The 16,341-nt window shown below is 40.1% G+C and overlaps 2 protein-coding genes across 2 annotated transcripts in view; one reads left to right on the forward strand and one right to left on the reverse strand.

Moving 5' to 3' along the window:
• Positions 1-16,341, forward strand: part of LOC117373874 (protein Wnt-7a) — a 219,650-nt gene that overhangs the window by 85,728 nt on the left and 117,581 nt on the right. The window lies entirely within an intron of this gene.
• The window catches only part of LOC117373066 (fibulin-2-like), a 78,952-nt gene that overhangs the window by 1,593 nt on the left and 61,018 nt on the right, over positions 1-16,341 (reverse strand). The window contains exons 12-17 of the mRNA XM_055223023.1: positions 14,711-14,848; positions 12,570-12,698; positions 7,519-7,644; positions 4,740-4,856; positions 4,532-4,660; positions 2,299-2,422 (exon numbers count right to left, since the gene is read on the reverse strand). Of these exons, the coding sequence (XP_055078998.1) occupies positions 2,299-2,422; positions 4,532-4,660; positions 4,740-4,856; positions 7,519-7,644; positions 12,570-12,698; positions 14,711-14,848 (763 nt within the window). The remainder of the gene's footprint in view (positions 1-2,298; positions 2,423-4,531; positions 4,661-4,739; positions 4,857-7,518; positions 7,645-12,569; positions 12,699-14,710; positions 14,849-16,341) is intronic.

Below are 16,341 nucleotides of genomic sequence, written 5' to 3' on the forward strand. Positions count from 1 at the left end.
ATGGATGGATCGTCTGGAAAAGGTGAATCAATATTAATCCAGTGGCATTCACATAAAATTATATACCACAGTGTGTGAACATTAGTGGAACAGCAGTTGCATTCAAAGATTAGTTTTATTTTATTCTGTACCATTTATATAATTAGGCTAATGCTCTGTACACTGCTCCCTACAATCCCTGAATAATATGGTAAAAATAGAAAAAACAACATATATATATAGGTTAGGTTTGATTTTAACAAACTCTTGGATGAAAGAATGATGAGTGAATGTAACTCTGGATGAAACACTCTTTTTCAACAAACTAAAATAAACTTTTTTTAGTAAATAGTCACATTTTTATACAGCGTTTTTCCACCTTCAAGATGACGTTTATGTTGAGAGCGGGATTTGAACCGCCAACCTTTCGGGTCGGTGGACAAACACTACGAACTGAGCCAGGATAAGGGTTGTGAAATGTGAAAAATAAAATAAAATAAATAACAAAATACTCTGTCAACTTACAATACTGTTCTTGGTTGAATATTATGTTTTACAACTACACAAAATGACATTACTTGCATAGTTATCATAGTGAAAATACTTTTAATTTGTCCTGACAGTTAAGACATAATCCTAAACCATTTTCTAGATTTTTTAACAACCTTTCATCTCAATTTTAAACTATAGCTAGACAGATAGAGATACATTAACAAAAACAGTATGAAAAAGTACAACAAAAAGTCAGGATTTGTGGGATTGTTTATTAATTAATGATTTATTATTATTTTATTTTATTTTATTATTTTTTTTGTATTATTATTATTAATTTATATTATTTATTTACTTTTCAAGTTTCAGTTTTGTTATATATAAAATTAAAAACGTGTGAATGCATTTGATGTTTTAAATGACAGTATGTTGTAATATTTGTTCACACATTAATAAAAAAAAATATGAATAAAAAGTACAACAAAAGACCAATAGAAGAACCTGTTGGGTCACTGAGCACTTTCAAATGAACGTCCAATGAAATTTAGTATTATACATTTAAAAAATCTCCATCGGTTTGACGCATAGACTGTATAAAGAAGAACTTCCCGCTCACACCGCCGGTTTAGCACGGAAAGGACGCTTAGCAACGCTGTCAATCAAACCTGTTGCTAACGCTAGCGGGAGTGACCTCGAGAGAAATGATTAGTCTGTTATTAAAGTTCATACAGTGGGGTAAAAAAAACTATTTAAAAGTTCTCCCACGTAAAAAAGATGAGCGAGGCTTGTAATTTTTATCGTAGGTTCAGTTCAACTATGAGACAAAACGAGAAAAAAAAATCCAGAAAATCACACTGTAGGATTTTTAAAGAATTTATTTGCAAATTATGGTAGAAAAATTGTATTTGGTCAATAACAAAAGCTCATCTCAATCTTTTCTGGTGTCCTTTGACGGCGCTTTAGTCTTGGCCATAGTTGCGTTTGGAGTCTGACTGTTTGAGGTTGTGGACACGTGTCTTTTTTACTGATAACGAGTTTAAATATGCGCCATTAATACAGCTAACGAGCGGAGGACAGAGGAGCCGCTTAAAGAAGACGTTACAGATCTGTGAGAGCCAGAAATCTTACTCGTTTGCAGGTTATTTCATGAATTAACTGGTAAATTCCTCAGTAAAATCTCTATTTGGTCACCTACAATGTGATTTCCTGTATTCTTTCCCCCCGTTTTGTCACTTTTAGTTGAAGTTAACCTATGACGAGTGGGAGAACTTGCACGATTGAAGGCTGATTAAATACGTTTTTGCCCTACTGTGTCTTGATTTACAGCCACAATAGCGAAATAAAAACACCAGGGTCACGTAGAGCGGGTTGACTGGAGGGACAATCAAAGGCCCGGCCAATCGTTGCCCTCCACCAGTTTAAAAGAACCGGTCCAACGCCACTCTTGGCTGCTTGATTTTTGTCTTCTGGACCGCTTTCCACCTGTCGGACTTTGAATATTGAACGCTTTGTGGAGTTTGACTTATATCTGTAACTGAGAAACTCGATCTTTTGCGTTTAGGCTAACATTTTGCGCTCGTAGATCCTCCTTTTGTTTATTTTTATTTGTAGTGTAACTTTACGTTTTGGTTATTGTACTCTCACTTATCCCAGCATTAAAAAAAGCGAGTTTTTTTTTACTATTTTATGTTACTTCCTGTTTGGAACGCGGCGGCTAGCAGGTTAGCTACGTCCGTTTCTCTATACAGTCTATGGTTGAACGTGTGACGACTTGATCCCAGACTCTCTACGCCTTTTAGAATGTTTTTTTTTTCCAGTTGGACTTACGTGTCGGACACTCTTCTGTAGTTTTGGGGACAGTCGAACGAGAGGCAGCGGTATCCTCCCTGAACGTTGTAGCAGGTCTCAGACAGCGAGCAGTTGTGGGTTCCAGCGGTGCACTCGTCGATATCTAAACAACGATGACAAACGTTGTGGTAAAAGCATTTCTACTGCACGTAAGCACAAAGGAAAAAGAAGAAAAAATGAAATGAGAAGCAATATTGGGCCATAAAATTTTATTGTGTAATCCCAGAGGCGCAGTAAAAGCTATAATACTTTTAAAAGCATTCCTTAATATTGCAACTAGACAGTTTAAAACCTGTTAAAATACACCAGGCATAAAATTATTACCGTTTGCTTATTGCTGGCGGACATTTTGTTACGTCACCTGCCTAAAATGCAGCCCCATACAGAACGTAATGAAGTGCAAGGTACCGCATCCAGTTCTTCTGTAATTTCGATTGGAGTATCTCATCTGTTGGATTAGACCTTAAAAGTGCATCACCTTGACAGGTTTCCATAGTTATCACTGTAGACGACGCTTATGAGCCATACTGTGGGTTTTCAATTCAAGTTTGTTCAAGTAGCGCTTTTAAAACAACTTCAGCTGACCAAAAAGTTAACAAAAAATATGATACAAAGGAAATTTACAAGAAAACACCACGATATCCTGCGTTAAAGACTGAAAAGATCTGACAGGCAGAGCGAGGGTTGTCAAAAGTATCAAAAATCAGACTAATTTATACTAAAATTAATATCAAAACGTGATACCGTACTTTCTGGAGTATAAGTCGCACTGGAGTACAAGTCGCGACAGCCAAAAAATGCACAATAATGAAGAAAAAAAACATATTTCACATATAAATTGCGTCTGAGTATAAGTAGCATCCCCGGCTAAACTGAAAAAAATTGTGCGATTTATAGTCCAGAAATTATGGTACTCATTTGAGCAGGTATCGATGCTAAAAAGAGTCATATTCACAGGACAGAAATGAACCTGAATCGTTCATGGGCCACTAAGAACCAACTGGACACTGAGGATTACACAGACATAAGACACATGGGAATAGAAAAGAAAGTACTGCCATTTAATGTGGAAAATCACATTCTATTGGCTAAAGAAAGTGTTTTTATTGTCATTGTAGTATCGGAATCAGTATCGAGCCTATTCCTTAGTATCAAAATCGAGTAATCTGCACTTTATAAAATGTTTGGATGCAGTTGTCTCGCATCAGTGGGGCCGATATCGATCGAACTGATATCAACTGAACCATTATCGATTGAACCGATATCAACAGAACAGACATCGACCGAACCAATATCGACGGAAGCAATATAGACTGAACTGACATCGACCAAACCAATATCAACGAAACAGATATCAATTAAACAGATATCAACGGGGCCGGCATTGATCGAACCGACATCAATTGAACCGATATCGACAGAACTGATATGAACTGAACTGACATTGTCTGAACCGTTTTGACTGAACCGATAAACGGAACCGGCATTGACCGAACCAATATCGACTGAACCGATATTGACATCAACAATACCAACTGCACCAATATCAACTGAGCCGACATCGACCGAACCGATAACAACAGAACAGGTATCAACGGGGCCGACATCAATCGAACTGACATTGACCGAACCCATATCAACAGAATTGATATCGACCTCAACAATATCGACTGAACCGACATCGACCGAACCAACATCGACCAAACCGATATCAACAGAACAGATATCAACGGGGCCGACATTGATCGAACAGACATCGATCGAACCGATATCGACTGAACAGACATCAAATGAACCGTCATCGAATGAACCGACATCGAATGAACCGATATCGACTGAAATGTTATCGACTGAACCCATATCAACAGAACCGGCATTGACAGAACCAATACCAATGGAACGGATATTGACTGAACCAACATCGACTAAAACGTTATCAACTGAACAGACCTCCAACTGGACCAAAATCGACCAAACCAACATCAACCGAACTAACATCGACTCGACACCAACCGAACCGACACCGACCAAACTGGAATCAAAACGACATTGAAACGACATCGACCGAACCGATATCAACTGAAACAACACTGACAGAACCAACATCTCATCCATCAAAAATCGTTAATATCGGCGCCGACCCCTGGACATCAGTATCGTATCGGCGCACCCTTAGCTCATAACGATATCCCTGAGCCCGTGTAAGACGTACCTCTGCAGGAGCGTCCATTTGGGGACATGCTGTACCCGTATTCAGGACAGGCACACTGGTAACTGCCCGGGACGTTCACACACTTGTAGGTGCAGAGATGACCGATGCTCCGCGAACACTCGTCTATGTCTACGGAGAACGAAAACGTAAAGATGACAAACTCGTAGAACATTTATAAACACGGCTGAAGTGACGAAATGTCTTCTACCGTCGCAGGAGTGTCCGTCTTCTCTGAGGAAGTACCCCTGGTTGCAGTAGCACTGGTAGGAGCCGTACAGGTTGGAGCACTCCTGACCACACGGGCTGGACAGACACTCGTTCACGTCTGAGGAGAAGAGGTTAAAGTTCACGTGAGACGGAGGAGGCTGTAATGTTTTTTTTCAGTCATTATTTTTCCAACACAAAATGGATTCTTGCGACTTTTAAGTCACGTTTTAATGCCGTTACCTCCTCAAAAACAGACCCGGAGTTGTGTTTTCGGTTCATTCGCATTCATCTCCAAAGCTCAAAACGCTCCGTTCCACCTTGTGATGTCATGAAGTGGTAGTTTTTTTCAAGTTAACGGCTCCTTTTACCTTTAGTGCAGCAGAGATAAGTGGCTATTCCAGGACCGAAATGATCCAAAAGATTCTAGAAATGAAGGTGTGTGGAGTTTAACAACACAGTGGAGCACTTCCTGTATTACCACATGATGACATCACAAGGTGGAACAGAGAAGAACTCACCCTAGATACGCAGGGTTTGTGTGTTAAACATGTGTGAATGAAACAAAAACACAACTCCAGGTCTGTTTTTGAGGCGGTAACACTATTATAACGCTGCTTAAAACTCACAAGACTCCATTTTGTGTCTGAAAAAATGACTGAAAAGAAACATTACAGCCATTTCCAAACAACATTATAACATAGATCAGAAAATAGACTTATATGTGCCCTTTAAACTTAAGAAATGCAATGTCCTATTTACATAAAACTGAAATAATGCTGAAATTTAAAACTATTGCCACAGCACATGAATAAGATGATTGAATTTTCCATCTCAGGCTCATTCATACGACGGGAAAAGCGACGTAATTCTGTGCACCTTTATATTATAGAAGAGCTATTCAGACCTGTGCTAGTCGTTTCTTCTCATTTCGCCTCTGAAGTTGTACTCGGAGTGATTCATGTTTGAGTTTAATCTTTAATCGACTATTTTCAAAACGCCATTTTGCCGATAAATCCCCGTTTTCACCTCCACCTGTGACGTGCGCGCTTCCTTCTCCAGTTTTATTTTCTTAATCGGTGATACTCGTAGGATTCGGCAGCGTCGCGTCGTCATTTCGGCACAAATGAACAAAAAAAATCCACTGATGCGCAGCTGTCCATAGGGGGCGCCGACAGCTACACGGCGCTTTGTTGTGATGACGTTTGCGGCGACGTCGGCTCCATTGGACACCGCAATTTTCTAACGCGGATGTCAGCGGATTTGTTTGTTTTATTAAGTCGTTTTAGATGAATATTGTGATTTAAAATGTGTAAATTATAACAGAATGATCCACAGGCGTCATAGATTATAATTAAAGAGCGACACGAGCGCAAAAGGGCTGATTTAAGACATGTAAATTGTAAAATATAGAAAAAAATACCAAGATAATTTCATTTTGATGTGCGTAAATAACAGATAAAATACTATTCTCCGTATCTCTGGGTTTCAGATGACATCACGACATTCGATACGCCAATAATGTTTAAAACTGTTAAAAATACAATGTTAAAATGCAGATTTTTGTTGTAACGCAATAACATCTTGGCTCAAACTCAAGCCTGGTCCAAAAAAAAAGTCGCCATCTGGATTTAACAAAGTAAATAGGTACGAGCCTCCTATTGGATAATTACGGTGACCACATCGAAAGACACATCCCGAGGTCGTGGAATAGATGTTCGTCTGTTTGAAAAGGGTCGAATCATCGGCGTCAAGCGGAGAAAACATCTAAAGGAGATTGTCTGTTTGATATTTCAGTCGTCCAGGTCTAATCCAGAGCAAAAGACGGAGTTTAAATCTGTCAAATTGCGGACAAATCGTTGTAGAAGTGAAGACGTTTGGCTGCTCGTCCAAGCCGCGGCTTGGACGAGCAGCCAAACGTCTTCACTTCGGCAACCACAGATTTAAACTTCGTCTTTTGCGATCCAAGGAGATTGCAGAAACGACTAAAATTGGGTTAAGAACCGTCCAACAACGCATTATTAAAAACTGGAAGGACAGCAGGGACCCATCGACTTCGAGGAAGAAATGTCGGCGAACAAAAATCCCGAATGATCGTAAACGTTTGGCGAAATCGAATTGAACAAATCGAAGAAAACCAACGGTAGAAGTCAGGGCGACGTTTAAAACTGAAAGTAAGAGCGTTTTTTTAAAGGCGGACCGACGAAACATTAGAGCGTTTGAGCGTTTTGTTTTTTTTGGTGGCGACTTTTTTTTTTTTTAAACGATCAGGTTCAATATTTGTGAATTTACTTTTTGGATATTTCATGGCAAAGTATAAAAACCAATGTGTGAAATGTGTGTTTTTAATGTGTGTTGACCTGCCCAGGGCCTGCAGATGGAAAGTAGCAGTGGCTAAATCTGTTACAAATCATAGTTTCTTTTGTAAGATTAAATAATTTATACATGGTCCTTGACAAAAAAAAGAATAAAGAAAGAAAGAAAGAAATGTAATCTGAAAACCCCCAATATTACACGACATATCAAAGCCTACAAATACACAACACACGTAAACAAATCCAACATATTTCACATTTTTTCTTCCTCCTCACCTCAGTTGATGTGAACCCTGCTCCTCACAGCTCCACGCACAGATACATAGATTCACGGTGAACTATATTTCCATGTACATATTCGCCGAGCGTGCAGAGACTTGCCGTCGTACACATGGCTGCACTCTGGCTCTCACACCCACATACGCACACACACACACACACACACACACGGCGGCGTAAAAACCGTACCTTCGCAGTTCTTGGCGTCGCCGGATAAGCGGAAACCCGCAGTACACGAGCAGTGGTAGGACCCCGGGGTGTTCTCGCAGGTCTGGGCACACAGTCGCCCCGGGTAACGCCAGCACTCGTTTATATCTGACAGGAAGCAGAGGCATTAATGTCGTCGGAGCGAAGGTAACGTCATATGGCATTATATAGCATCATTAGAGTTTATATTCCATCGTAAAATATATAAAAACGTTTATGGTAGATTAATTTGGGGCTTGTATTCAGCTGTTGTTGCATAATGAAGTACTTTTAGAGCAGCCAACAAGACATTACATTAGAGATTTGGCCTGTAACATGTAGCAAAGCATGAATATTCAAGGTTCATTGTACAAATTGTTTTCCAAATGCCTTACTTAAATTAACAATGGATTTATTACATTTTAGTTAAATAAACACAGCAGAAAAACTCACATTTAGTTTTATCAAGTGGCAAAAGATTAACAACTTGTTCAAAAGGTAAACTGAGCGAGGTTTAGTCACGTTCCACGGGCCGGATAAATAAAGCCAAAGGGCCGTGTGTGGCCCCTGGGCCGTAGTTTGCTGACATATATAAAGAAGTGGAGCAGCTGAGTGCGACGTCACCCACAGCGTTCAGCTCCAGTCAAATGAAGCTCATCGAGGCTAGAGGTTATAGCGGCGAATTTGGAGCGGAGATCCATATTTGGAATTCCGTCCACAAGTATCATAGCAACCAAAGAGCCAATCTGGAGCGAGGCTGTTGAAAGTAACGTCCCTTAACCCCTTTACCCGCACCGCTGGTTTAGCACAGAGCAGGCACTTAGCAACGCTGTCAGTCAAACCTGTTGCTAACGCTAGCGGGAGTGAGCTCGGGGAAAGAAGACGCCTGATTTTTCTGTTATTCATGTTCATATATTGAATCATGGACAAAATAGTAAAATAAAAACCCCAGGATCATGTTAATACGAACATTTAAGACCAGTTACAGAGAGTGGGGCCACAGCTTTTGTTGACTAAAGACTTTATATAGTTATCCACAGGTTTCAAAATGACGAAAACAAACCCAAAATCGACTGTTACCGTAGCGAAGAACGATTCAAAACACAACATTACGTCTTTTAAAAGGGGAGAATAAGTCCTCAGAACGTCGCACGTAAAACACGAAGCTAAACCCGTGAATGAGACGAGTTCCCCGCGATCTGAGCCACTGTCAACACGACGCTTCCAGAACAAGCAGAACGTGAAGCGCAGCGGAGACCCGTTTGGTTTTCGGATCCCACCTCAGCCTCGTCTTCCTCCTCTTCCTCCTGGACCTGCGCGTCGGCTTTTGTCTGACGCGCTTTTCCAGCTTTTAAACCTCATCTGGGGATAAAACGCGGCCAAATACAGCTGCTACGGAGAAGGATTCAAGTTCTGTGTTCACCTGTCAGTATTTATAGTCGTAGTTTTAGCCCTGCCACGTTTTTAAATGTGACAAATGTGAAAATAATGTGTCAAACGATTATGATTAATTAACTCAACTAAAAAGAAAAATGGAGCTGGAGAGTTTTATTACTCTGGGGGTAAAATTTGGCTCAGTTTCTCCAATGATCTGAAGGTTATCGGTTTCGAATCCCGCTCTCGACGTAAACGTTATAGCTTGAGCGGTCAGATTCATCGACGCACAGGTTGGCGGTGCGATTCCAGCTCCCACAGATTAACGCTGCTGTCACCGTGTCCTTGGGCAAGACACTAACCCGCCTCACCCCCAGTGTTTGTGTGAGTGAGTGGTTTCTTGACGTAAAGAAGCGTTTTGAGTGACTTGAAGGTGGGAAAACTAAAATAAAATAGGACCGATCCAAAATTATCTCTGACGTAACAACTTTGTATAGATAAAAGTTTAAATTTTGAGACTTTCCGGGTCCATTATGACGAGTAAACTGTCTTATTACAGCCGTAAAGATGGAAAAGTGGTGTATAAAAATGTGACTATTTACTATTTACTGTCTTAATTATGACTGGTCAGTGCTGCATGAAGTACTCAGTTTTGTTACACATGTAAAAGTATTGAAGTATCTGTTTAAAAATGTACTTTAAGAGTAAAAAGTAAAAGTGTTGTTCATTTGTTAAAGTGTAAATGTAGTGATATTGATTCAAAATGAGACGTATTTTGTTCAACAGCAACAACATGAATCCATTTTTTTTTTTTTTGTGTTTTTATTTTTGTTTGAAAACTTTAATCAGGAAGTTTCCACGAACTTGGTAAAAATAACCCCTCAAAAAAAATCATATAAGTACTTTTTACTTTTCAGTCCTGTTCAAAAAGGTAGCGGAGTAGAAAGTACAGATACTGCTCTCAAATGAAGTGAAGTAAAAGTACAATATGTAAATAAAAACAGCTAAAAAACAAGATGTTTGATTGTTTCTGTTAAACAAAATTCAGCTCAAATCTTCATCAAAATCACTACATTTGCAGTTTTGTAAGATACTTTTACTTTTTACTCTTAAAGTACATTTTTAAACATGTAAATACTTTTGCTTCAGTAGATTTTTTACCTTTAACTGAATATTTTCTTGCTCTGGTATCTGTACTTTTACTTAAGTAACAACCACAACCAAATGGTACTATACAAGAATTTACTACTAATGTGTGATAAAAGTTACATCTTTGTGGCTTTGAGTATCAAGTATTTCTTTCGAGAAATTTAAGTAAGAACGTTGTACTTGCATGTATTTTTAGTGTCACTGAAGTAAAAGTGCAGGTATTTCACAGAGTGGTAACCAGTGCTGGATGAAGTACTCAGTTTTAAAGTACAGGTACAGAGGCAAAAAGTATAACATGAAAAATGTAAGTAAAGTATTAAAGTATCTGTTTAAATATGTACTGTAAGAGTAAAAGTAAAAGTATTTCACACAACCCATCAAATCATATGAAAAGTACTTTTTACTTTCACAGTTAAAAAATATAGTGGAGTAGAAAGTACAGATACTGCTCTCAAATGTAGTGAAGTAAAAGTAAAAAGTATTCACTGTAAAATGTACTTAAGTAATGTACTTAAAGACTAAAAAGTACAAGTTTTTCATACAACCCCTCAAATCATATGAAAAGTACTTTTTACTGTCAGAGTTTAAAAATATAGTGGAGTAGAAAGTACAGACACGGAGGTACTCAAAAGTAAAAGAATAACATGAAAAAATGTACTTAAGTAAAAGTATTTAAGTACATGTTTTCAATCGAGTTCAAAAATGTAGTGCAGTAGAAAGTACAGATACGTAGTGAAGTAAAAAGTATCCACTGTAAAACGTATTTAAGTAAAGTAGAGATACCTAAAAATTCTACTTAAGTGCAGTACTTTACTACTTGCACTTCATAACTTTTCACCACCATGAACTTTTATTTAAAAACCAAAAACGATGCAGTATTTTGAAACGACTGCGTGTTTATAAAATACTTTTTCACACGACGATGGAAACGGCTGCAGTATTTTAGTCTTTTTTTTGTTGGGAAATACTTCAAAAAATCAGTGTCTTCAATATAAAACGTGAGGCATGAATGATTTTAAATTGTACTATGATAAAAGCACTTTCATAAACACAGAACATAGTACTATAGTCACGCCAGACTGAAGTATTCTGAAGTATTCTCTGTCTGTTTCGTGGCTCGTACGTGCTCCGCCGCTCAGTCTAAACGGAGCAGACGGCCGGTGGCAGAGTAAACGCTCGAGTGGAGTCGATTATTGAGGGTCACGACACGCTGCATTTTAAACAGCAGGGGGCAGCGTGAGCACTCTGCAGCGGGAGACCGAGGTACAACGCACTCACACACCTGCAGCGGAATCGTAAACGGGAGAGTGAGCGCCGACGGAAGAGATGCAGCGACGTGAAGAGTGGAGGAGGCGAAAGGAAAGAGTGATCATTTTGGAGACGCTCTCATTTGTCGTGTTTAACTTTTGGGATAGAGTTGAGTGATCCCTCGTTTATCGGGTTATGTTTGGTTTTTTTTACAGTTATTCTCTATGTTTTTGTCTGTAAAACCCCTCACCACACACTTTACACACTTTTCTCACACAGGCGTTAACATTTTTTAGAGATTTTTTTTGTTATAAATCATTTTTTTATCCTTATCTTTATTTGATGTTATAAATATTTATTAATTTTTTAGATTTTTTTTTTGTTGTAAATCATTTTTTATCATTTTTAGATTTTTGGGGAAATTTTTTTGTTGTAAATAATTTTTTAACCTTATCTTTATCTGATGTTATAAATATTTTTTTCCTTTTAATACTAATTTACTGGATCTAAATTGTTCGAGAAACATAATTTAATGAAGCCAAACTGATTTATCTTAAAGTACAGTGGTCTCTCGTTTATCGTGGGAGTTACTTTCTAAAAATAACCCGCAAAAGCTAAAATCCGTGAAGTATCAGCTTAATTTTTTACAATTATTAGATGTTTTTGTCTGTAAAACTCCTCACCACACACTTTATACACTTTTCTCACACAGGCGTTAACATTTTCTCACATTTCTCTCTCGTTTAAACACAAAGTTCAAACCTTCGTAGGCGTCTTTGTCGGTGCAGAACGTTTCATCGACATTGTGGGTTTTGTCGGGGAGAAAACAAATCGCAAACGTACAGCACTTCAGAGTCACACTGCGATCCAACGTTTATGTAAATTTGTCACTACAAACTCAAAACATATTTTCTTTACAATTTCTGTTTGTCTACGTCGATTGTGCTACTCTAAGTGTGCACTGTGCCCTACTTATACAAGGGATCCCCGTCTATAACTCCATCTTCAGACCAAAAGCAAAACTAAGAGAACACTAGGGCTCACCAGGATGATAATAGGTGTGAAATCACTCAGTAGAGGCTTGAATGAAAAGGTAAGAAAAGTATAGAGAGGTAAAATGTTACTCAAGTATAGATACTTCGCCGATTTCGCCTATTGTGGGTTATTTTTAGAACGTAACCCCCCGCGATAAACGAGGGAGCGCTGTAATATCTTTTTAACGCTACAATATTAGCATTTCTTTTGTTGTAAACCCGTTGAAAAGCGTCCCCGAGCGCACGTACCTACACAGATCCTCCTGAACGAGTCGTACTGGTATCCCGTCTGGCATTCGCAGCGGTACGACCCGGCCATATTGTGACAGAGCTGACCCTCCCCGCATCTGTGCAGGCCGCTCTGACACTCATCCACATCTGAAAAGAGAGAAAACGAGGTCACACAAACAAGTCCCAGACCCGAGCGGCCGATAGTCCCGCTCCGTTATGTGCGAGACAATGATTAGCTTTGATACAGACGCAATCGCAAAGTGTGAAATGAGAAAAATCAACACGCTTCAGTCCGGCCGTCTGCGTATAGGCCGTTTGGTTTATTAAATATTGAAGGCTGCTTTGGGGAATCAGAACACATAATCATATTTGTCTATTTTCCATGAATAGTTCGGGAAAAAGGTCAGTGATGGGCCGAAGTAACGTATTGTGCCGCGAAGCCTGTTAAAACCCGAGAATGTGTTCAGATTTATTTATAAAGCTTCCATCTGTTTCCCCCGTATAGAAACATGCAAGCGGCCATTTTGAAATTTTAAAGGCAGATCTGGAAAAATATGTTTTATGTGTTAGACGGGTGCAGGGATCTATAGCCTCTTTTCCACTGGGGCATTTTGGTTGGGCTGGGTCTGTTGGGCCCTTAAGCCGAGTGGGGTTTCCGTGGCACAGCTCAGAGTCCAGGGGCAGGGATCGGGGTCCAGGACATGGCTCTGGGTCTAGGGGCGTTGGCTCAGAGTCCAGAGGCACAGCCCAGAGTCCAGGGGCACAGCTCTGGGTCCAGGGGTATTGGCTCTGGGTCCAGGGTCAAGGCCCAGAGTCCACGGGAATGGGTCCAGGACATGGCTCTAGGTCCAGGGTCAAGGCCCAGGGTCCAGGGACCACAGCTCTGGGTCCAGGGGCACGGCGCAGAGTCCAGGGACAGGGCTCTAGGTCCAGGGGCATATCTGTGAGTCCAGGAGCACGGACCCGGGTCGAGGGGCAGGTCTCAACTCCATGAGACACTGACATCACCCAAAAGATCTTGATTTTATATTCCAACATTTCATATCTTTCCATTCCATTCAATATTCATAGCTCTTACTTGTATCGAGCCATTTTAAAGATATAAATTTATATTATTATGTGATTAAGTTGAGACACTATTTTCTGATCTATGTTATGTCGTCATTTCCTCGTCACAAACAGACCTGGAGTTGCCGTTTTCTGTGTTTCATTTACACACATTTAACACACAAACCTGCAGATTTAACCTCCTGAGACCCGAGCTCTTGTGTGACCCGTTTTATTCATTTCTCTTTGTCATTTGGGCTGATTGGACCTGATGAGTCTAAATACAAAGAATCATCCTTTTACATTGTGTAGTTTCTGAGAAAAGAGATGTAAAAATTTTGATAAAACATTTGAATAATGATTTACAAAAACTATTTAAGTTCCTGAACACAGCAACATTTGTCCTGAATGTGAAAACAAAATGAGAAACAACAATTGTGCGTCTTGAACAATGCGTCTCGTGTGAATCGCTGCAGAGAGGTGCAGGAGACGTGTGACTTTAACACAAAATTCTGAACATTCTAAACTCTTAAAAATGTCCTAAATTGAATGTTTGCATTGTTGCCGTTGTTCTTCTTCTAAAAATTTGCACTGTGGCCTAGACAACACAAAATCTGTTGTCCACACACGAGTTCGACACATCTCAGGAGGTTACGCCCAGTTCTTCTCTCGAACAGGGAACACTCCACCTGTTCCACCTTGTGATGTCATCAAGTGGTAATACAGGAAGTGCTCCGCTGTGTTTTTAAACTCCACACATCGACCTGCGAACAACGGAGCCTCGCGTTGTTCGCAGGTCGACAATCTGTACTGAACTAAACGGTAAAACGGAGCTGAAAACTACCACTTCATGACATCACAAGGTGGAGCAGAGCGTTTTGAAGTTTGGAGATGAATGCGAATGAAACAAAACACAACTCCAGGTCTGTTTTTTGAGGAGGAAACAGCATTAGAACACGACTCAAAGCTCATAAAGTGCTCATAAATTTGCATAATACAGGATCTTTAATGAAATCCAGGCTAAATCAGTTACATTTTTGGTCAAATGTAGGACAGAGGAGTTGACGATTACTACTTCGTTGCTCAAAACATTCTTTATTTGCATATCTCACCGACGCATCTGGACCCATCCGGACTCGAGTGATACCCGCGGCTGCAGATAATCTTCCTGTTGCACACGTAGGACCCCACCGTGTTGATGCAGCTGAAGCTCGGACCACATGGCTGGCTCAAAGAACACTCATCGACGTCTGTGAAAGAAAAAAAAAAAATCTGCATTAAAACAGAGGAAGAGGGCGGGGCTTAAAAGCGCAACACGGGGGGGGGGCTACGATACAAATCAAAGCACACACGCGAGTTCCCCCCCGGTTAGCTTTGCTCCGTGGTGTGACATTTTCCTCATTTCTCCGAGCGCTTCTCCTCTTTACTGCGCTCCCCTTTGCCTCGACATGCCTCAGTTCCTGCCCCCGGGGGTAATTCCAGTGCGTAGGTTCGTACCGAAGGAGGCCGGAGCGTTTGACTTTCATCCGCCCCTCACGGCCCCCCGACCGCCGCGCTCTGATCTACTGTCTGTGTGGCATTTAACCCCGCTGACACGAGACGAGGAAGTGCGCAGTTACGTTTACTCCAGTACGTTTACTCTGATTTAAAAGAATTTGTTGTCGGAGAAGTTTTCAGATCATATTTTTACTCATACTTGACCTTATTCTGCCCACTTTTTCCGTAAATGTGGCTAAACTGTGGGGTTTTTTTGGGTTATGTGGGAATCACATTCGCTTTGATGGATATTTGACCCTAAATTATGATATACTGTATCTGGACTATAATTCGCAGTTTTTTTCATAGTTTGGTTTAGTCCTGGTTTAGCCCTGGTTTAGCCCTGGTATAGTCCTGGTATAGTCCTGGTATAGTCCTGATTTAGTCTTTGGTTTCGACCTGGTTTAGTCCTGGTTTAGTCCTGGTTTAGTCCTGGTTTAGCCCAGGTTTAATCCTGGTTTAGTCCTGATTTAGTCCTGATTTAGTCTTTGGTTTCGACCTGGTTTAGTCCTGGTTTAGTCCTGGTATAGTCCTGGTATAGTCCTGGTATAGTCCTGGTTTAGTCCTGGTTTAGTCCTGGTTTAGTCCTGGTTTAGTCCTGGTTTAGTCCTAGTTCAGCCCTTGTTTAGTCCTGGTTTAGTCCTGGTTTAGTCCTGGTTTAGTCCTGGTTTAGTCCTGGTTTAGTCCTGGTTTAGTCCTGGCTTTAACACACAAACTCCTGAGACCCGAGCTCTTGTGTTTTATTCATTTCTCTTTGTCATTTAGGCTGATTTGACCTGATGAGTCTAAATACAAAGAATTATCATTTTACATTGTGTAGTTTCTGAGAAAAGAGATGTTAAACAAATGTCCTCATATGTGGACATTGTAATCATTTGAATAATGATTTACAAAAACTATTTAAGTTCCTGAACACAGCGACATTTGTCCTGAATGTGAAAACAAAATGAGAAACAACAATTGTGCATCTTGAACAATGCGTCTCGTGTGAATCGCTGCAGAGAGGTGCAGGAGACGTGTGACTTTAACACAAAATTCTGAACATTCTAAACTCTTAAAAATGTCCTAAATTGAATGTTTGCATTGTTGCCGTTGTTCTTCTTCTAAAAATCTGCACTGTGGCCTAGACAACAAAAAATCTGTTGTCCACATGCGAGTTCGACACATCTCAGGAGGTTAATCCCAGTTCTTCTCTCGAACAGAGAAC

The sequence above is a fragment of the Periophthalmus magnuspinnatus genome, chromosome 7 (assembly GCF_009829125.3).
Source record: "Periophthalmus magnuspinnatus isolate fPerMag1 chromosome 7, fPerMag1.2.pri, whole genome shotgun sequence".
Classification (NCBI taxonomy): Eukaryota; Metazoa; Chordata; class Actinopteri; order Gobiiformes; family Gobiidae; genus Periophthalmus; species Periophthalmus magnuspinnatus.